Genomic DNA, 23,286 nt, shown 5'->3' on the forward strand with positions numbered 1-23,286 from the left:
TCTAGTTAGGTTCTTGGCTCCAAGGCACACCCCCAGCCTCACTTTATTTGGAAACAGTCTTAATAGGTTGCTGAGAGCCTCTCTAAATTGCTGAGGCTGGCTTTGAACTTGCGATCCTCCCATCTCAGCCTCCCAAGTACTGAGATTAAAAGCATGTGCCACCATGTCTGGTTCGGGGTATATGTTTTTTTGCTACTGACTTGAGTGAGTTCTTTACACATCTTGGATATTAGTCCCTTTATCAAATATATAGTTTTTTTTTTCAGTACTGGGGATTGAACATCCCTTTTTCTTTTTTTTATATGTGAGACTAGGTCTCATTACGTTGACAAGGCCAGCCTTGAACGTGTGATTCTCCTGTCTCAGCCTCCCAAGTAGCTGGAATTACTGGTGTATGCCACCATGCCCAGCTATATATATTTTTTCCCAATCTGTAGGCTGCCTTTTTATTTTGCTTCTTTTGCTATAAACAAAGATTTTAGGTTAGTAACGTTTCATTTATTTACTTTTGCTCTTATAGCCTATACTTTTGGTGGGATTTCCATATAATTACTGCCAAGGCCAATGTCAAGGAGCTTTCCCTGTTTTCTTCTAACAGTTTTATGGCTTCAAGTCTTACACTCAGTTTTTTTTTCATTTTGAGTTGATTTTTGCATACAGTGTAAGGGTCCAATTCCAATCTTTTGCTGTGGAAATAGTATTCCCAGAATCATTTACTGAAGCAAGTCTTTATAAATTTGGTAATATTCGAAATGTATAAAGAGCTTGTACAACTCTATAGCAAGAAAACATATATCCAATTCAAAAATGGGCAAAGAATCTGAGTAAACATTTTTCCAGAGAAGACATTGTGCCTTCTTGGTGGCCTCGTCAAGTACTAGTTGGCCATACATGTTTTGACTTTTTTTTCTTCTTTTTTGTGGTACTAGAGGTAGAACCCAGGGGCATTCTACCTCTCAGCTACACTCCCAGCCCTATTTTTTATTCTTTATTTTAAAACTGGGTCTCATTGATTTGCAAAGGGCCAAAGTAGGTGAGGCTGGCCACGAACCTAGATTCTCCTGTCTCAGCCTCCAAAATGCTGGGATTACAAGTGCGCGCCACCACACCCAGCTTGTTTTGACTTATTTCTATTCATAGATACTCGCTTCTTGTTTTCATATTAGGGAGTTTTTATCATGTCACTAAGAGAGATACTTGTAGCAGTTAAATAGAGATCTTCTTGGAAAAGTATTTTAATAAGTGCATGACACTATTGTTGAAACAACTGCAGCTGTCAAAATGTTGGACATCAGAAGGTTAGGCTGGAACAAGGTAACTGAGAAGCACCTGCTGGGTCAAAAGTCTTGCTGTCATCACCTTTGTGAAACAAAAGAAAAAGACACTTTGTCGCGGTTGCTGGAGTTTACCTGTAAAATGGCTGGACTTACTGTTTTAGGTCCGTGGTGTGAATAGTTGCCTACATTCTACCACATACTGCTCCTCTTGTTTTTGTTTTTGGTCTGGGGATGGAACCCAGGAGCATTCTGTCTCTGAGCTACACCCCAGCCCGATTTTTTATTCTTTATTTTGAAACAGGGTCTTACTAAGTTGTGAAGGGCCACGCACTGTAATCCTCCTGTCTCAGCCTCCCAAGTACTGGGATTACAAGCATGCACCACCATGCCCGGCTTCCTCTTGCTTTTAAGGACTACATGCATCCGGACCCTGCCGTTGATTAGCTGGTAACTCCGATCATACTTAACTTCTTTGGGTCCCAGTTTCCCAGTTTCATGAAGAGATTAATGAAAAACTTACATGAGGTGAAACATGAGATACTGAGTGTCCAATATGTATTAGCACAGTAAATAAAATTTGGAGTGGCTATCGAGCTCATAGTAATTTCCCTGGTAGTGACAGTGTATGTGCCATTTATTTTGGACATGACTTCTGAAAGGAGGCTATTATCAACTCTAAGATCTGGTAGAAGTGCTTGGCTGAAGTACCTGGGCCTAGAACAACCAAGTAGTCATTACTTGGGACTTGTTAGGAACCCTGGCTCTTGTATGATTACAGAGTACTTAAAGTGTGAGCAGAGCTCCTGGGTGTAGTAAGGAAGAATAAAATCACATGTAGAAAAAAAAGAGAGAGGTAAAGGAGGGAGAAAAAAGATCATTGACACTAGTTAAGTATCTGGTCCCACTGGCTTCCATGATGTGGTACTTTTCAGTATTACAGAATCCTTTAATATTTGACTATTATAGTATACAGAAATAATTTTATATTGTTTAAAACACCAGAATTTGAACATCCTATTTTGTTACTCCTCAATTATATACAGACTTTTTATTACCAGCTACAAAGAGTAGTTGCTATAATACTAATATTAAATTCGAATGGTCCTTCAGATTTCTCACTGCCTGTTTTATCATTATCTTGATTGCTTGTGTGAGACAGCAGGCCAGGTAACGTTAAACTTAATTTTTGGCGAATGGCGAAATTGAGACAGAGGTTAAATGGTATTCAGGGTTAAACAGGGTAAACACTAACTTAGATGTGAAGCTTCTCTAACAGGAGAGCTCGCAGACTACAACAATGCGGAGAAGGTAGACTACAGACCATTTTCATTAATTACTGTCAACTTAGAAAATTTCAAATGATCCTTGAAAAGTTTTATTAGCTCAATCACATAACTTATTAAAATGCACATTCAGTCTGTAATTTAAATTCATACTTTCAAAAGCACTTGTGCTCCCAAAAGTCAATCTTTATCATGTTCCTAATCAAGTTCCTGTGTGCATTAAATTGTAAAACTTAGAGAGATCACTGGGGGCAGGGACTGTTGCTGTGTATGTGCGTATTAATCTGGGCTCAATAGCCAGTGTTAAACAAGCATATATATAAATTAAGGTGAATTCTTATTCCCCTCAACTAAGGTAGAACTCTACTGGCTACAGCACATGGGTAATTATTTGCAAAGGTGATTTGTAATCACAAAGTACTCTACTTAATATTATCGCAACACCTTTGTTTGGGAGAACTCAAATGCTTTCACAACATTAACTCACTCACCTCCGCTTAACTGATAAGGAGGGTTTGGGTGACAAATAGTATCCCTATTTTATCTGCTGGAGTTGAAGAAGCAAAGGAGAAAGAAGTTGGGTACTGAAAAGAATGCAAAGCAAGAGCCATTTGACTTTCTTTTTATCCTCATTATGATTTTACACTGCAGTTAGAGGAATTCCTCCTTTGTGTGTGTGGTACTGGGGATTAAGCCTTCTGAGCTACACCTCCAGCCTTATTTATTTTTATCTTGAAACAAGGGTCTCCTTCCGTTGCAGAGGGCCTCCCTTTAAAACTGCAGAGGCTGGCCCAGAACCTGTGATCCAGTCTCAGCCTCCCAAGAATGGCGATTACAGGCAGCTCCACCACACCCGTCCGAAGTCCTCCATTTTAAGTAGGAAATCGCAAGGGAAGAAGGTAGTTTTAGATAAGAAAACGTTTCAACAGAATCTCGGTATGAGTATGGCAAAAATATTGGAAGAAGTGTACTACTAATCAGCAGTTATTGATCTTGCAGTCTGACATTCCCATTTTTGAGTTTATTTTTTTTAAAGTGCAGCTCTATAATAAACCGACAGTGCTGGCATGGGTCCCCATTTCTCTAGAATGCCATTAGGCTCAAATTGATCCTCTAAATAAAGTCTGTCCCCAGAGACACAAGAAATGTAGGGAAAAGGGGAGTTTTAAAAACCAAATCTGACGTCACACATTTGTGTTCAAACCATCTGTACCTTTTATTAACCAGGGGCTGAAGCCGCCCAGGCGGACAGACACAGACGCACAACAATTTTCTCCCACACAAGCCTGGAATGGTAACAGTGTGCGGCTGCCTAAGAAAGAAAAGCCGTTTCAGAGCTGTGGGGTGGCGTGGGGGGTGGGTGTGTGGCAGGGTAAGAGAGTCATTCCTCTTCTCCATCCAGGGATGCTATTTATTGGAAATCATGCAATTCTCCCCCACCCCCATTCTTTTTTAAATTGATTTCTCTCGAGTGGGAGGCAAAACCGTTCTGTTGCAAAAGAAGAAAGGAAAGAAAAAAAGAACATGCAAGACTGGCAGGGGAGCTTTCAAGAGAACCGCCAGCAGCCTTGCTTCGGATTGGAACCGCGGGCAGAGAAAGGCTCCGGCGTCCCCAACCTGTGCGGCTGCAAAGGCGACGCCCTTCCGTCCCGCGTGCTCGCGCCGGCCCCCCCCCTCCGCCGAAGAGGGCGAAAGCCCACTGCGACCACCCTTCGCCGCACTCCCCGGGCCCTTCATCCTCCCCACACCAAAGGGCGCTCCGCCGCCGCTCCTTCTGCGCGAGTCCAGCCCCGGGTCCCCTCGCCATCCCCGGGGAGGCCGCAGCCCCCAGGTGCCCACACCCCTTCCGGCCCCTCGCCCGGCTCCTCGGTCCTCCCCGGCTTTAGGGGAGCGCCTGCACTCTACCTCCACGTGCGAGTCCGGGGCCGTTACCCCCATTCCCTTTCCCGCTCCCCCGCCTCGGGCTCCGCCCCCCGCGCCGCGGGCGCGCGCCGGGGAGCCGGGACACCTGGCCGCCCCTGCCCCTGCCCCGCCCGCCCCCCGCCCGCGCTCCGAGCCCCGCGCCCACCCCTCGCCGCTTCCTCCTCCCGCCCCGCCCTTCGCGGGGGCGGGGCGAGCGAGCGCGGCGGCGTGGCCAATGGGCGCTCGGCTTACTCTGGCCTCTCCCCCGCGCGGCGGCCAATCGCGGCGGGCGGTGGTGGTAATATTGTGGAGTGGAGTTTGGATGCCGCCGCTGCCGCGGGCTGGAGCGGCACGGCGGCGGGGGCTGCGGGGGTATTTCGGGGAGGGGGCGTGAGGCGGCGGCGGCGGCGGCGGGGCCTGCGCGTGGAGGCAGCCCCGGGGGCGAGAAAGGAAGGAAGGAAGAGGGCGGGGAGCCCTCCGCGGAGGAGGCGGGACCGGCCGGGCGCCTCGCCTCTCGCCGGCGGCGGGTGTCGGGGAGGCGGCGCCGCCCCCTGCCCGCGGTCTCCTCGGCGCGGCGGGTCACCGGCCCGCGGGCACGGCCGGAGCTGCTGGCGCGGGCGCGGCGGGCCAGTCGGCGGCGGAGGCTGGAGTGGGCGCGGAGGCGACCGCCATGGCGTTCCTTAAACTCCGCGACCAGGTAGGCGAGGGGCGGCGGCGGAGGGCGGGCCGGCGCGGGCCTCGGCCGGCGGGGCGGCGGGGCGGCGGGGCGGCGGGGCGGCGGGGGACCGGGGCGCGGGCCGCCCGCCGGTCAGGGCAGCCGGCCCGGGAGCCCACGTGCGGTCGGGGTCTCGGCGCCGCGGCCGAGGGCGGGTCTCGCTCGCCGCGCCCGGGCCCGCGCTGCCGGGCAGGCGCCGCCTCTTTCCTGCCAGGTGAGGCCCGGGCCTAACAGGTGGCTCTCCGCCGCGGGCTGCAGTCGTGCTGGCAAGCCCGGGACCCAGGGTCACGACCTTGCTCTGCTCTCCGGCTTGCTTCAGAGGATAGCTCGAGGCACTGGCTCTCTCCGCGAGAGAAAAACATTAAAACTGGTTGATTGAGCTAGGGATGAGTTACTCAATGTGCGAGTTCCCAGGCTTGTTTTCTTCTTTTGACATTTTGCACACCATCTTGGTTACTTTTCCTGACTTTGGAAGAGCTGGTCAAAGAATACCTGGAGCGCCAGAGAGACTGTGACACTCCGGGACTGAAAAAATACTTTGTGTATAGGAATGGAAAAGCAGCTCTGAATGATTCCTACACCTGAAAACATGGGATGATGGGTAAAAAGGCTTTCATAAGCGATGCAAAAGATTTCAAATATTTGTATTTCGTCTTTAAAGAAAAGAGAAATTTACATGTGACATTTACCGAGTCGCCGTAAAGAGTGCTGAGAATTTATTTTTGCCACGTTTTTCTGAACAGAAGATACTGAACAGATTTAAGTAACTTGCACGCATTGGGAAACTTCTGAAAATGAGTACCCTGTTTAAAAAAAACAATGGGGGAAAAACTTGATGCATTTTTAATATCTCTCAGTAAATAGAGTATCTTGATTTCTGAGTCGAATTAGTGTCATGGATTCTCACATTAAAAGTAAATGTTATGCTTGGGGGATGGTTGATTAATATATCAATTCAGTATCAGAGTAGTTTAGCTTCTGTTGTTACCAGGACATGATACTTTGAAAAACTCTTTTTAGTTAAGTATATACTTTGTATTACAATTAGAACTTCACTATTCAGTATAGTAGCTGCATGTTGCAACTTAAATTTAATTAATATTAAACGAACTTAGTTACTTAGTTTTACTAGCTATATCAAGTGAGTAGCTACTCTAGCTGTTGGTTTTGTATTGAACACATCCGTCTCACAAAGTTCTGTCAGATAACACTTAATAACAGGTAAAGTATAGATCATATCTAATTCCTGTGTAGTTAGTGCACATCCTATTTTTTAACAGCATGGAACTCTAAAGTCTAGGTTTTCCACTAATCTTGGCCAGTCTAGTAGCATTTTGTGTTTCCATGTTTATTTTTGGTGCTACAATTGAAAAAAGTTATTTTTGTGATGTACATTAGGAATTTGGTGGACTTTTAAAACATTCTGTTTTTATTCACTATCATGTTTAAGCAGAAACAGGATTGTGTTTTCAGTTGGAAATAAAAGTTGGTTGCAAGCTGCCAGGCATGGTGGCACATGCTTGTAATTCCAGTACTTGGGAGGCTGAGACAAGAGGATTGCAGGTACCCAGCCTGCCTCAGCTACTTATTGAGGCCCTCCACAACTTTAAAAAAAAATAAAATAAAAATAAAAAAATAGGGCTAAGTATGTAGCTCAGAAGCGAATGCCCCTAGGTTCAATCCCCATTACGGGGGAAAAAAAATTCAGTTGCACTTGAATATTTAGGAATTGCAGTTATGAAGCAGTTGTGATACTACTCCAGTTTTACGTAATATTCATCAATGCTCTTGTAAATGTGGGAGTAGTTGGGCAAATTAATGAAATGGCATGGATGGGAGAAAACCTTTGAGGCTTATCTCTGTACCATTAAGTAATCGGCCCTCTTACCAAGCAGTTGTCTCTCTTTTGAAAGACTTTGAGAATTTTTTTTGCCTAGTTTAAAGGGAAGTCATTTTATATGTTGATATGTTATTAGATATTGGAAGTGATGATAAAATAGGATGCAAATACTCTTAACCTTTCCCATCTTCAGGGAAAGCAGTTCAGATGAATTATTTTATTTGGAAGAAAAGAGAAAATCTGGATAGGTACATAGATATTTAAAGTTGGAAAGTACTTGACATAGTTTCTAACTCAGAAGCCTTATATACATGTGAGATAAGATGTAGTAGGATCTACTTTTCTAGGTCTATTTCCATATTTACCTTGTATTTTGTTTCCTTCTAGTTTTGAAAAATGTAGCTTAATGTGTAGAGGATAAAAATGGGTAAGGGTTTTCTTTGTGCATTTAAGCATTTGGAAGGTATCAGATGTTTTTAAAATATAAAGTCAATAAGTAAATAAAGCAGATTGTTTTCATAGTCCCTCAATCTGAATAAGGCAGCATTCTCTCATTTTCCCAATGGGAATAAGTTATTACTGTATTACTTTCTGTTTATGAGTAGATTAAAATAACTTTTAGTTGTAAATAAAATGAAGATAATTTGTTTTCTATCCATAGGAGTAGGCATATGAAATTTTTTTCTGAATTATTTCACATTGGTTTATATAGCATTTATCTGTAACACAGTTGGAGGAGTTTTCTCCCAACAGGTGCTGCTGTCATGATATTTTTTTCAGTTAAAAAATTAATCATACTTGATTTTTAACAATACATGCTAATAAAAAAAAAAGGTAGAAGATCTTTGTTTAGATTAAGGAACACACATTTCAAAACTGGTAAGCTAGCCGGGCGTGGTGGCGCACGCTTGTAATCCCAGCATTCGGGAGGCTGAAACCTGGAGGATTGCGGTTCGCGGACAGCCTCAGCTACTCAGTGAGGCCCTCTGCAACTCAGTGAGACCCAGTTTCAAAATAAAGAATAAAAACTAGGGCAGGGGGTGTAGCTCGGAGGTCGAATGCCCCTGGGTTCTATCCCCAGACCCGCAAAAAAAAAAAAACCAAAAAAAACTGGTAAGCTAAATGGCAACTGTATTGGTTTCTGTGTGTAGAAGACCATAGGGCGTGGTAGAATTGATGGGTATAAGATCAGGTATGGATGTTAGCTGCAGCTCAGCTCCAGGCCATTGTTACTGTGCAAGTTAGCTTATTATTTTCATAACCTCAATTTTTTTTTTAAGGAAGCTAGAACTCCAAATTGTTATGCAACATCTGTTTGTAAATGTGTCAAGTTGGTAATCATCAGTGATAGTTAATGCTGTGATTCTAAAAAGGCTAGTAAGGAACTAGTTTGTACCTGCTAACTTAGGTCAGTTGGAGAAAACTACAAAATAAGAGTCCTATTAAAAACAGTTTTCATTGAGATAAAGTAGTCAAGTGATGATAAAGTTGTTGGGGGTTTTTGTAATGCTGGGGATGGAACTCTGGGCCTTGTATATGCTAGGCATGCCTTCTGCAACTGAGCTACACCCTCAGTCCCAGCTATTTTCTTTCTTTTTTCTTTTCTTTAAGAACTAGGGATGGAACCCAGAGGCATTGTACTTCCAAGCTCACCCCAAGCCCTATTTTTTATTTTTATTTTTTATTTTTATTTATTTTGTTTGTTTGTTTTTGGTGGTACTAGGGTTCCTGGAAGCCCTTGTATCTCCGGGCTACACTCCTAGACCTATTTTATACTTTTTTATTTTTGGAAAAGGTCTCTTAAGCCAGCGAGGCTGGCTTCGAAACAGTGTGATCCTCCTGTCTCCGCCTCCCAAGTGTGGAGATTACAAGCATGTGCCACCACGCCCGGCTTTATTTTTATTTATTTATTTATTTTTGGTGGTACTGGGGGTGGAATCCAGAGGCTTTCTACCTCCGGGCTATACCCCCAAGACCTTTTTTATATTTTATTTGGAAACAGGGTCTCACTAAGTTGCTGAGAGGCTCACTAAGTAGCTGAGGCTGGCTTCAAACCCATGCGATCCTCCTGTCTCAGCCTCCCAAGCGTGGGGATTACAAGTGTGTGCCACCACGCCCAGCTTTCGCCAGTCTTTATTTTGAAACAGGGTCTCACTAAGTTGCGGAGGGCCTCACTAAGTAGTTAAGGCTGGCCATGAACCCGTGATCCTCCTGTCTCAGCCTCCCAAGTACTGGGATTACAAGTGTGTGCCATCACAACCAGCTATACCTCCTTTAAAAAATTTGAAACAAGGTCTCACTAAGTTGCTGAGGCTGGACTTGAACCTGTGACCCTCCTATCTCAGCCTTCCAATACTAGGATTACAGGCATATGCCATTGTACTTGGCTTAAGTTCAGACTCTTAATTGGTAAAGGTTTACGTACCTAAACTTGTTATAAACTTAAAAATACATATTTTTTCTGGGCCACCAATAACATTTATTAAAGCAAGCAGCTAGAAAAAGGGAGACTTGGGGAGAGAAATACTTGTTCCTGAAACGAAGAGTTGTTACGGTCTAGATTTCACTTTACTTCCTGTTTTTGAAGATAATACCCCCTCCCCAAAATCCCAAATATAATGAGAAGTATAAATTGGTCTGTAAAGGCAGCCTTTTTTTTTTCTCTCATGAATTTCTGGACTGAAAAATTCTATAGCTTTTTCTTTTTTTAAATAGGTTTATTAAAATGTAATTCATGAATAAATATAAATTGTATAATCCAGTGTTTTTTAGTATATTTACAGAGCTGTGGTTTTTTTTTTCTTTTTTTTTTTTTTTTTGGTGGTACTGGGGTTCCAAGAAACCTTTCTACCTCCGGGCTACACTCCCATTTTTATTTGGAAACAGGGTCTCTTAAGCCAAAGAGGCTGGCTTCAAACCTGCGGCTTCAATCTTAGAACATTTTATCATGCTAAAATAAAGCCTTTTAGCTGGGCGTGGTGGCACAGGCTTGTAATTCCAGCATTTGGGAGGCTGAAACAGGAGGATCTCCATTTGCAATCAGCCTCAGCTACTTAGTGAGGCCCTTTGCAACTAGTGAGACCCTGCTTCAAAATAAAGAATAAAAAAATAGGGCTGGGGGTGTAGCTCAGAGGTAGAATGCCCCTGGGTTCCACCCCCAGTACCACACACACACACACACACACACACACACGAATGTTAAAGCCTTTTATTCCTAAACCACCATCCTCTGAATCTCTATCCTCCCCAGCCCTAGAAAACTAGCGTTCATTTTATGGATTTGGAAGAAATGCATAGTGGGAGGCATTGGAAAAAGGGCCCCAAGCTTCTGTGCCTTCTTTATATGTACATCCATGGAAGTCCCCTCAACCCAATCCTTTTGGATTTTTATGGAAGTTTCATTATGTAGATACAATTGATTAAATCATTAGTCACTGGTGATCAGGTCAGTCTCAGCCCCTTTACCCTCTCCAGAGGTTGGGAGTTCTAGCACTCTAATCTCACCTTCTTCCTTCAGGTGAGCAGTGCCTGTCCTGAAGCTGTGTGTGTGTGTGGGGGGGTCATCACTCATCTGTAGTTTCAGTATCATAAAACAGTCACTCTTAGCTCTTGAGAGATAACAAGGACTTTAGGAATGCTATGTCAGGACAGAAAACCAAGTATGTATTTCACAATATCACACTCATTGAGTTGTAAAAGTTCTTTCTTTCTTTCTTTCTTTTTTTTTTTTTGTGGTACTGGGGTTCCTGGAAACCCTTCTACCTCCGGGTTACACTCCCAGACCTGTTTTTATATTTTTATTTGGAAACAGGGTCTCTTAAGCCATCGCTGCTGGCTTGGAACCTGCGTGATCCTCCTGTCTCCGCCTCCCAAGTGTGGGGATTACAAGCGTGCGCGCCGCGCCCCCCCCCCCCTAGTTGTAGAAGTTCTTTATATATTTTGGACATGATGGTTACTCCTAGCGTGGATGGCACACAGGTTAGTGTCTTCAAACAAACCACCACGTACGCCTCACTAGCCTCCAGTTGGCTCACTGGATATGGGGAGCTTAAGGGAAGGCAGTTTTTAATGCCATTTGTAGTAAATTCTGTAAAGTACTTTGGTTTAATTTGTGACTTTTTTGTAAGAAACTTTATAATATTTTACATCTGTACTTAAGTCATTCCATCTTTCACTCAGGATAAATGGGAAAAGTGACTGTTCACAGGCCTCAGTGAGAGAGCACTTGCTCAGGAGTGACAGGTTGCTGATGTGCAGAGGGGATGGGTGATAACCTGTTTCTCATGCGTGTTTCTGTATGTTGATGCCTTGTTGGGTAGCTACTAAGGTACTAACATTGATAATAAATGTGTACAGGTCCTTTTGCAATAAAACTGGTTATAACTTGATCCAAGTGTTTAACAGTTGGGGCTGTTGAGGCTGACCGTACATCACTGTGATAGAATGTGGGTTTTTTCAAGAGTAAAGATACAAGTCTTAACCACAGTATAACTTACAGTTTCCTAAAAATAAAAAAAGTAAACCTGGCAGCTATAGAAGTATACTGTGTGCATTTATAATAGCTATTTTATATATTATAGTGTCATCATTTTTAAATTAAATGTTTTACATTACAAAAAGGTTCTTTTTTTAAATTTTTTATTGGTGCACTGTATTCATACATAATAGTGGGATAGAAACTTTTGTAGACATACATGCACACATCGCCCAGTTAGCCCCTACCCGATCCCCACCCCATTCCCTCCCCATCCCTCCTACCCATGCTTGGCTTAGTGGTTGACATCTAGTATTATAGCAATTTATCAAAAATTAAAAATGATAATCTCACATAACAGTTTCATTTGTCTGATACCAAGCTTACAAAAAGGTTCTTTATATAGACACAGGTCCATTTTCAGATATATGACTTGCAGAATTTTACTCCCATTGTTTGGGTTGTCTTTCCACTTTCTTGATAGTGTTCTTTGAAGCACAAAAGTTTTTAATTTAGTGAAGGCCAGTCTTTTTTTCTTTGGTTGATTATGCATTTGCTGTATGTTTAAGAAATCATTTATTAATCTGAAATCATGAAGAATTACTTACTCTTATGTTTTCTTCTAACAGTGTAGTGGATTGAATAGTAGTCCCTTCAAAGGTATGCCAAAGCCCTAACTGCCAGAACCTGTAAATGTGATCCTATTTGGAAAAGGATCTTTGTAAATATAGTTAAGGTAAGAATCTTTAGATGAGATAGCCCTGGTTTAGAGTGGGTTCTAAATCCAAGTGGTCAACATCCTTATAGGAAACAAAAAAGAATACGACTAAGAGATATAGAAATGTAATAAAAGCATTCTAGATGCTTTTTATTTTTTCTTGCTAATTTGCCCTGACTAGAACTTCTAGTACAATGTTAAATAGAAGTGGTGTCTTTGTTTTGTTCTTGATTTTTACATCATTAATGTCTTTCATCATTAAATATGTTACCTGTGAATTTTTCAGTGACATCTTAGATTGAGTAGGTTTCACTTTGTTCCTAGTTGGTTGATTACTGACATCTTAAATGGGAATATCAAGTATTTTGTTCTCATCTGGACAGTATAGCTACTTGTTTATTTATTTTTATTTTTAATTCGTGCACTGTATTCATACATCATAGTGGGATACATACTTTTGTAGACATACATGCACACATTGCCCAATCAGCCCCCACCCAATCCCCACCCCATTCTCTCCCTATCCCTCCCTCCCATGCTTGGCTTAGTGATTGACATCTAGTATTATAGCAATTTATCCAAAATTAAAAATGATAATCTCACATAACAGTTTCATTTGTCTGATACCAAGCTTTTGATGACTTAAAGATAACATTTCAATATTTCTTTTTGCTTTCTTTCTTACCAGAGAATCTATTTTTTCTATTTTTTTAGGTGAAACTATCATATATTTATATATTTATTTTTCAGAAAAAAAAATCAATCCTAATATGGAATATGGACTCTAGGTACCCCCAACGATCTTGAAAAAGAACAAAGCTAGAAGATGTATATTTTCTGATTTCAAACCATATAAAGCTACAATAATTGAAACAGTGTAGTACTATTCTAAAGGCAGATATATAAACCATTGGAGTTAAATAAAAGCCTAGAGCTAAATTCTTCCCTATATTGTCAAGTTATTTTTGACAAGGTTTCCACGAACATTTGGTGGTGGGAATAATAATCTTTTAACTAAATATTGTTGAAAAATAATAATTACATGGAAAAGAATAAAATTGGACCCTTACCTAATCCCATATACAAATATTAACTCAAAATAGATAAAAGACCTAAATATAAATCTTAAGACTATAAACTTTTAGGAGAAAATCTGGGTCATAAAACCTCACAACATTAAAATTGGCAGTGATTTCTTGGTTATGATTTCAATGGCACAGGCAACAGAAGAGTATACAAACTCCCTAAAAATAAAAAACATATTGTATATCCAAAGACAATGTAAACAGAGTTAACAGTTACTAATAGAATGGGATGAAATATTTCCAAATGCTATATCTGAAGGTATATTAATATTCCAACTAGAAATCCTAAAAATTAACAACAATAAAGGCAAACAATACCCTTTAGAGATAGGTAAAAGACTAACATAAATAATGAATCTCCACAGATAACTAATCTTATTTGTCTGTTGGATGGAAAATCTTGTTTCTCTAGTTCTGATGTGTGTTACCTATTTCTTCTTTGTAGTTAATCTCTTTGAGTATTTTCTCTAGTGCTGGTTTTGAAGACATAAATTCCTTCAGTTTCTGTTTGTCGTGGAAGCTTCTCATTTCTCCATCTAATTTGATAGAAAGTTTTGCTGGGTAGGAAATTTTTGGCTGGAAGTTGTTTTCTTTCAGAGCTTGGAATATGTTACTCCAAGCCCTTCTGGCTCTCATAACTTGATTTGGGAAGTCTGGAGTGATTCTAATTAGTTTGCCTCTGAATGTCAGTTGGCCCTTTGTTTTTGTTGCCTTTAAGATTCTCTGCTTGGTTTCCACATTGGTCATTTTGACAATTATGTGGCGTGGGGATCCTCTTCTCTGATCCTGTCTAAAGGGAGTTCTATACGTTTCCTGGACCTGCGTATCGACCTCTTGCTCTATGTCTGGAAAATTTTCTGCTATTACTTCCTTGAAGAGATTGTTGATCCCTTTGGTTTCACTTTCTTTTCCCTCCTCTATTCCAATTATTCTTAGGTTAGCTCTCTTAAAATGGGCCCATATTTCTTCAATGTCAGATTCCTGCTGTCGGATTTTTTTTTCTAAATTAGAAACTATGCATTCATTTTTGGAGTGATCATCTTCTAAGAGCGAGATTCTGTTCTCCATGTGTTCTAATCGGTTGTTTGTGCTTTGAATTGAGGCCTTTACTTCATTAATTGCATCCTTTATCTCTTTTTGGCTCTCTCTGAGTTCTTTTCGAAGCACCTCTATTATTTCTACAGTTATTTTCCTGATTTGATCTTCTAGAAATCTCTGATTTTCTGTTTTATCGGGTTCTGATGTTGTGGGGTTGTGAGTATTCATTGCTCCAGTATTATTCCTCTTTCCCATGATTTCGGAAGTTTGTGCCTTCTCTGGGTTCTTCCCTTGGGTCACTATGGCTTTACTTAAGGTGCTCTGGATCTCGAGTCAGTAGTATCTCAGACCCCACTACTCCTTTACTGGGTTGTATCACAGAGTCTCCGACCTAGAGAGTCGATAGAGGCTGCTTTAGACTGTGGGGGGTGCCAGGTTGCACGTTCTCCTATGGTGTGATATCACTGCCACCGCCCCTCTCCCACTGGGTCAAGTCCCAGTGAGTACAGTACTGGGATTTCTCCTCTGTGGCCCGCAATTTGACTCACTGTTCTTGAGTACGCAGATGTAGCTGTACTGAATTCGGTGAGTTTGGTGCTGTTGCCGCCGGTGGCAATATGGCGCCGCTGCTACGCCCTCGGCTATGGGGCTGGCGTTTTTTTTTTTCTTGGTTTTGATTTCGACTCTGAATCCCTGCAGCGTGTGCTGAGCTCAGCCACTGGGAGCTTTAGATGCCCTCTGCGCCGAGAAATCCCGCCTGGCTGTTCCGCAGCGGCTCCCCTCGGCTTGCTGTGGCCATCCCGTGAATTCGCCGGTGCGCTGGCAGTATGGCGCTGCTGCCGCGTCCTCGGGCGTGAAGCCGCGTCCTCGGGCGTGAGGATCTCCTCTGTGGCTCTGTTCTCAGTCTGCTTTCTCTCTGGAGCCTGGTGATTTTTTTGTTTCTCTGGTGATGTTGTTCTGGCTTTGAAAGGCGCTGATTTTGTGGTAATGGAGATTTGTTGTTAGCGGGGCTCTTAAGCCCCGCTTTTCTCGGTCGCCATCTTCCCGGAAGTCCAGTATAGCTCCTTGAATAAAATAAAAACTTAGGAAGGAAAAATCTCCTGGTTTTCAACCCAGATTACTGACAGAGCTTCTTCATTCTCAAGACTTCCAAATATTGTTTCTTCAGTGATGATTCACAAAAGTAATTCTGGTTCTAAGCTTAACTCTCTCTGTCATTTGCCTGTTTGATTAACTTCAGTTAGCTACATGTGTGTGTCATCTCCTCCCTTTTTTAAAAAATTTATGGTACTTGGAATCAAACCGACCATATTTACACTTTTTCCTTTTTTTATTTTGAAATAGTCTCACTAAGTTGCTGAGGCTAGCCTTGAACCTGCCATTCTGGCAAATCATAGGTGTGGGCTACCATACCTGGCATGTTACCCCAAATATAACATGACTTACGGATTCTGATTTTATTGTGCATCAAGTCCTGTACCAGACTCCAAAGGATAAAAAAAAAAAATGTTCAAACAATTGTCAAGAGGTGAATATGCTTGCAGTACAGATCACTTGGGGGTATCAAGAGAGAACTGTGTTGGAGATAGGGGCCAGATCATGAAGATCCTGATTATTAAGGAGTTGGAACTTTGTTCTGAAAGCAGTGATGAGCTTCTGAAAGATCCAAAGCAGGGAATGAGTACAAGATTTCTGTTTTGAGTGAATTCTGCAGGAGAGGTAGTATACAATACAAACCAGTGTGTTGGGTGAAGCTGGAGGCGGAGGAATCAGTAAGAAGTTATATCCATTTAGAAATAGGTTTGAAGGAATTCCCGAGAAGATGGCGGTAGCCAAATAGGACAGGTATTCCTCTGAGAAACCCCAGACATCAGATATTGGTTTAATATCTGATTGGGACAATATATAGAGACATTTATTTATTTTTTATTTTTTATTTTTTTGTGGGTCTGGGGATGGAACCCAGGGGCATTTGACCTCCAAGCTACACCCCTTGCCCTATTTTTTTATTCTTTATTTTGAAACCGGGTCTCACTGAGTTGCAGAGGGCCTCACTAAGTAGCTGAGTCTGTCCACGAACCACGATCCTCCAGTTTCAGCCTCCCAAATGCTGGGATTACAGGCGTGTGCCACCACACCCGGCTTATAGAGACATTTATAGCCTGACTTCCTAACTAAAATATAAGAAAGAAGAGATGGACCAAGATGGCGGAGACGGCAACAGCAGTGGTAGCCAGTATTCAGGAGAGGTAGATAAAACCAATCCAACCTGCCTTGAATTGTTGGAGAAATCTCCCCCGCAAAAAAGATTGCTCTTGCCTCACATGCTCAGGAATTCTGGACAACATACTATGTAAGAAAAATGTTCGGAAGGAGGGCCAAGATGGTGGCAGCGGCGGCAGCGGCCAGTATCAAGGAGAGGCAGGTAAATTCATTCTAACCCAACCCTGAACTTGTGAGGAAATCTCCCCGAAAGTAGACTACACTTGCCCCACATGCTCAGTAACTGTGGACAATATACTATGTAAGAAAACTGTTTAGGGTGTGTTAGATGGAGCCCTGCATAGTTGGATCAGCCAGCGCCACGTGTCCTAGGAGCCAAGGGTGATCCCGGCTGCCATGCTTATCTGCACAGCGCTGAGGCTGGGTGTGCTTAGAGCAGCAGAATCCGCTCTCCATTGTTCAGCTGTGGGTCTCTGTTCTTGGTGGGGGGATAAAACATTACTACTAAGTACTTGGGCCCCCAACTCCTGCAAAAGACACGTACTGTTTTATTAAAAAAATATTGAAGAGGGAGGAAGATGGCAGCAGCTGCAGTTACGACCATGACTGCAGCGGTGATGGTTAGCAGCAGCCGAATAGGATATGCATCCCCCTGAAAAACCCTGGACAACAGATTTTGATTTAATAGCTGAATGGGACAACACACAGAAACATTTCCAGTCATCACATCTTAATCTGAAATATAGAAGAGAGAGTGGAAAATGGCGAAATGAGAGGCAAGACTGCAGCATGGTACCCGCCACTGCAAGAAAAGTGATTTTTGGAGGGATATCCCAGAAGAGATCAGAAAGCAGACAGCTCCTGCAACCCATGCACAGGAATACTTAAGAACTCTAGGAGAGACCAAGAAGGCTGCGGTGGCAGCCAGTATTCAGGAGAGGCAGAGAGATCCAACCAAATCCACCTTGAATATTTGAAGAAATCTCTCCAAAAGTAGACTGTTCCTGCCCCACATGCTCAGGAACTCTGAACAACATACTATGTAAGAAAAAGTTTTGCGGAGACGACCAAAATGGCGGTAGCGGCAGCAGCCAATATTTGGGAGAAGCAGATCCAGTCTACCTTGAATTTTTGAAAATATATTTCCCAAAAGTAGACTGCTCTTGCCGCACATGTGCAGGAATTCTGGACAACATACTATGTAAGAAAAATGTTCAGGGCAAGTCGGAGGGAGCCTGCCCGTGTTGCTGGGCTGATATGCTGCGCCGGAGGTCCTGAGAGACCTGAACTCATGGCTGCTGCACCCTTTTGCACTGCGCTGGGGGTCAGGGTCTGCTTGGAGCTGTAGATCCTGCTCTCCATGGTGAGGCTTTGAGCCTCCATTTTCAGTGGGGAGATAAAATCCATTGCTGCTAGGGAATTGGGCACTCAGCTTCTAAAAATGACACGTGTTTTCTCCTACTAAAAAAACATTATTTATTTGTATGTATATATGTGGAGGAAAATAGGAACCTCTGTAAATGTCATGCCCACAGTGACAGTAACTAGAGCCTGTCGGGCGGCGAGGCCGGGTCTGGAGCCAGCGAGGCTGGGTCCGAAGCCAGCCATGGGGAGAAGCCGTGTCTGGAGCCAGCAGGCCAGGCCTGGAGCTGGCCGCAGGGCAAGGCCTTGTTTGGAGCCAGTGAGGCCGGGCCCTGAGCCTGTTGTGTGGAAGGCCTGGCACTGGGGCCTGCTTCACAGCAAAGGGCCAGCGGGTTTCTTCAACTGTGTGACCAGGAAGCAATAGAAGGTGCCGCTGCCCCACCTAATCTCTCAGCAGATTTCCAGACCCAGGTGACCTCTATTTAAAAAAAAAATTGGTTGTGACTGGATCATCCTGTCAAAGTTACTCGCCTTCTAGCTTTTCATGTTCTCCGTAAGTGGGAATAAGTGGAGAAATAGATGTTCTAATACATTGTTGGTGGGATTGCAAGTTGGTGCAACCACTTTCGAGAACAGTATAGAAGATCCTCAGAAGAAGGAAACAAACTTATCATATGATCCAGCAGTATCACCTCTGGGTATCTACCATAAAGAATGAAAACCAAAATACCAAACTAATGCATGAACAACCATGTTCATAGCTGCACAATTCACCATTGCCAAACTGTGGAATCAGCCAAGATGTCCTTCAACGAATGAGTGGATTTCAAAACTATGGGATATGTACACAATGGAATTTTGCCCAGCCATAAGGGAGAATAAAATTACGGAATTTACAGTGAAATGTCACACAAAAATATAAGAAATCAGATGTTTTTCTTAATGTGCAAGATATTAGGGAGAAATGGGTAACAGGAGGAACTCTAGATGAAGAAGGGACCCAATAGAGGAGCAATGAAGGTGACATATCTGAGGGGATAAGAGGGAGGATAAGGGAAACTCTTTAGAGCACATGATGTACTTAAACATATTAAAGTCAATCAGGAAGCCAAGCATGGGTAGGAGAGAGGGGGAGAGAAGGGTTAGAGATTGGGTAGGGGCTGAGTGATGTGTGCTTGTATAGCTCCACAAGTTTTTATCCCATTGAGATGTATAACTACAATGCACCAATACAAATTTATTTTTTTATTTATTATTATTGGTGCATTGTAATCATATATCACATTGGAATACAAGACTTGAGAGGATATACAAGCACACATCATTCAATTAGCCCTCATCTAGCCCCCATCCCATTCCCTCCCCCTCCCTCGATTTCATGCTTGTTTGGTGATTAACTTTGATACATTTGTTTATGTACCTCCTGTGTTTTAAAGAGGCTCCATCCTCCCCTATTCCATACCCTCTGATTGGTCACCTTAGTTGCTTCACTATAGGGCCCTTTCTATAGCTCAACCTCTTCCTGTTGCCCCTTTCCTCCTAGTTTTTGCTGATTAGGGGAAGCATCTGATTTTTTTTTTTTCTGCGATATTTCTCTGTGCATGCTGCACCGATCCCACTCTTGACAGCCCCAGTAGTGGCCTGGCTACCCCGTGGCTCGATTCAGACCTCGCTGGCTCAAGCAGTGGCCTTGCCTCATGGGAGGCCTGATTATGGTCTTGCTGGCCCCGACACGGGCCTAACCCCTCAGCTGGCTCCGATCTCGGCCTCGCTGGCCCCAGCACCAGCCTAACCCCTTGGCAGGCTCCGATCCTGGCCTTGGAGGCCCCAGCACCGGCCTTGCCTCACGGTAGGCTCCGATCCCTGTCTTGCTGGCCCCGGCACCGGCCTAACCCCTTGGCAGGCTCCAATCCCGGCCTCGGAGGCCTCAGTACAAATTTATTAAAAAAAAAAAAAAAAGAAAAGAAAATAGTTTTAACTGAAGATGAGGTGGGAATGAATTCTAGAAATATTTTGGAAGTAAAACTGATAGGACTTGCTAACAGGAATAGGGGATAAAGTTGGAGAAGAATGAGTCTTTACTGACTCCTAGGGTTTTGGATAGGGGGCCTGATTGGATAGGGCATGCTAGAGGAGGACCTACTTTGAAGGTAAGATGAATTTGTTATTTGAAAGACTGAGATCCTTGTGGAACATCTAAATGAAGAAATACTGTTAATGGTGGTCAGTGAATGTGAGGTTGGACCCAGAGAAGTATTTTAGTGGTAATTGAAGTGAGTGAATTCACTGAAGGAATAAGAAGAGCTTATGGCCAAGAGAATATAATAAAAGAATATGGAACCAAGTGGAAGAAAGGAATCCTAAGTTATTAGAATTAGGAAGAAAGCCACAAGAGCCTGCTGTCATGGGCCAAAGGGGGGAAGAATTTCCCAAGTTGTACTTGTGTCCTGTATTCTCAGGCTTGAAGGCTCCCCCCCCCACACACACACTCTAGGAATATTCTAGCTGTGAGCTACACCCTTAGCACTGTTTTATTTATTTGGAAACAGGGTCTTGCTAGGTTGCTTAGAGTCTTGCTAAATTGCTGAGGTTGACTTCAAACCTGTATTTCTCTGTCTCAGCCTTCCAATTACTGGGATTATAGTAGTGCATCACCCCAGGACATTGTTTTAAAACTTTTCTGTGGAGATTTTTGTTTGTTTGTTTGTTTTAACCTCTTTATTTTTTAAGCCACTGTTTCCCAGCTTGAGCATACACCATAATCTCTTGACTAGCTTAAATACAGATTCTTGGGGTCCCATTAAAGGTGTTAATTGAGGATCATCCTGGGTAATGCCCTGGAATCAATCTATATATTTTTTGGTACTAGAGATTGAACTAGGGATATTCTACCTTTATTTTTGTTTTGAAACACTGTTTTGCTAAATTGCTATGACTTGATCTTGAACCTTTGATCCTTCTGTCTCAGCCTTCCAAGTATTGGAATTATAGGTGTATATCATCATGCCCAGCAAACTTCACTTCTTTTAAGAAAAAAATTCTATTATCATTATCATTATTATTATCATCGTGTGTGTGTGTGTGTGTGTGTGTGTGTGTGTGTGTGTGTGTTGGGATTGAGGCCAAGGACATTCTACCTCTGAGCTACACCACTAGTCCTATATATATATATATTTTTTTTTAACTTGCTATGGTGCTGAGACCCTGACTCAATTACTGAGGCTAGCCATGAACCTGCAATTCTCCTGCCCCAGCCTCCCAGGTACTAGGATTACAGGTATGTGCCACCATGCTCTGCTTCAGTTATAATTCTTAACAAATTTGAATAGTAGTTGAGTAGCACACCCATCTCCACAGTTCAATTTAGAACATATCATGTCAAGAAAATTCTTGCCCATTTTGCAGTCACTATAGGTCCCATTTCAAGACTCAGGCAACTACTGAGTAATCTACAGGTATATTTTCCTGGACATTTTGTGTAAATGAATGATAAGCTATGTCATCCTTGTTGTCTTCTTTCATTTTGTATATATATGTTTTGGGGTTCATTTTGTAACATTCTTTTTTTGTGTGTGGTATTGAGAATGGAACCCAAGGGCATTCTACTTCCAAGCAACATCCCCAGCCCAGCCCTGTTTTTTATTATTTTGAAACAGGGTCTCACTGAGTTGCAGAGAACCTCACTAAGTAAACCACCATACTCCTGTCTCAGCCTCCCAAATGCTGGGATTACAAGTGTATGCCACTATGCCCGGCTTGTATTAGTTCCTCATTGCTGAATATTATTCCATCATAAGGATAAACTGCATATGATTTATCCATTTTCCATTTGATGAGAACTTGAATTGTTAACTACTTCTGGTAGTTATGAATAGTGCTACTGTGAATTTCTGCATATCTATGTTTGTGAAGATATAACATTTTAATTTCTCTTAGAAAAATCTCTAGGAGTAAAATTGCTTAGTTGTATGGTAACTTATCTTTTAATGTTTTTTTTTTTTTTTTTGTGGTACTGGGTTTCCTGGAAACCCTTCTACCTCTGGGCTTCACTCCCGGGCCTATTTTATATTTTTTTATCTGGAAACAGGGTCTCCTAAGCCAGCGCAGCTGGCTTCGAACCTGCCGCGATCCTCCTTTCTCTGCCTCCCAAGCGCGGGGATTGCGTGTTCCACCACGCCCGGCTTTAAATGTTTTAAGAGTAACTGAAGGTCTTGGTGAAATAAGATTTTAATTACTAATTAATTTCCTTTACTTAGTTGAGGTACTTTTAAATTTTCTCTTTCCTCTTGAGTCAGTTTCAGTAATTTGTCTTTCTAGAAATTTTTTAAGTTGTTTACATATGTTGGCATAAAGTTGTTCATTTAGCCTCTTATAATCCTCTTAATTTTTCTACATTTTGTAGTGATTCCCTCTCTTTTATTCTTGAATTTGGTAATGTGTATCTACATTTTCTTTTCTTGCTAGTCTAAAGGTTTGTTGGTTTTGTTGGTCTTCTAAACAACGTTTGATTTTACTGCTAATGTTTATTATTTCTTCTTGCTTTTCATTTGCTCTTTCTAATTTCTTAAAATGTAAACTTGAGATTTTTCATTTTTAATGTCAATGTGTGCAGCTATGAATTTTTCTCTAAACACTGTGTTAGCTGGATCATATAAATTTCCATATTTTGTTTTCATTTTCCTTTAGCTAATGGTATATTCTGTGTGTGTGTGTGTGTGTGTGTGTGTCTGTCTGTCTGTCTTTGTCTTTAACTGGGGATTGAACCTGGGAGTATTCTATATCTGTAGCTCAAAGTAATACTGAGTTCCTTTGTGATTTCATCTTTGGCTTCATGGGTTACTTAAAGCAGTTTTAGTTTCCATACATTTTTGGATTTTCCATATTTTTTTTGTTCTTGCTTTCTAATATACTTACATTGTGATTAAAAAACATTATTGTATCACACACATGTGTGTGCTCCCCTGCCCCACTCTTATACTGAGAATTGAACCCAGTGGCATTCTACCTCTGAGCTACAACTCCATCCCTTTTTATTTTTTGTTTTGAAACAGGGTCTCACTAAGTTGCTGAGAGCCTTACCAAGTTATTGAGGCTGGTCTTGAACCTGCCATCCTCCTGTTTCAGTCTCTCAAATATGTGCATCACTACCACTTCTCTTTTAAATTTGAGACTTTTAGCATAGAGTCTGTCCTGGAAAATGTTGCATGGGTATGTGAAGAGAATGTGTAGTCTGCTGTTGGATGGAGTCTTCTGTAGGTGTCAGGTCAGGTTGGTCAATAGTCTTGTTCAAATTTTTAGTATTTTTGCTAATTTCCTGCCTGCTTATTCATTAATCCCTACTTATTATTATTATATTTCTAGTTGCATCC

The 23,286-nt window shown here is 42.3% G+C and overlaps 1 protein-coding gene across 1 annotated transcript in view; it reads left to right on the top strand.

Annotated features, from left to right (window-relative positions):
• Positions 1-5,132: 5,132 nt before the first annotated feature.
• ANKRD28 (ankyrin repeat domain 28) overlaps positions 5,133-23,286 on the top strand; it is a gene marked incomplete at both ends in the record, with an annotated part of 164,050 nt that continues 145,896 nt past the window's right edge. Inside the window, one exon of the mRNA XM_080715265.1 lies at positions 5,133-5,159. Within this exon, the coding sequence (XP_080571391.1) occupies positions 5,133-5,159 (27 nt within the window). The remainder of the gene's footprint in view (positions 5,160-23,286) is intronic.

Source organism: Muscardinus avellanarius (assembly GCF_963383645.1).
Source record: "Muscardinus avellanarius genome assembly, chromosome: 18".
In the NCBI taxonomy this organism is placed as follows: domain Eukaryota; kingdom Metazoa; phylum Chordata; class Mammalia; order Rodentia; family Gliridae; genus Muscardinus; species Muscardinus avellanarius.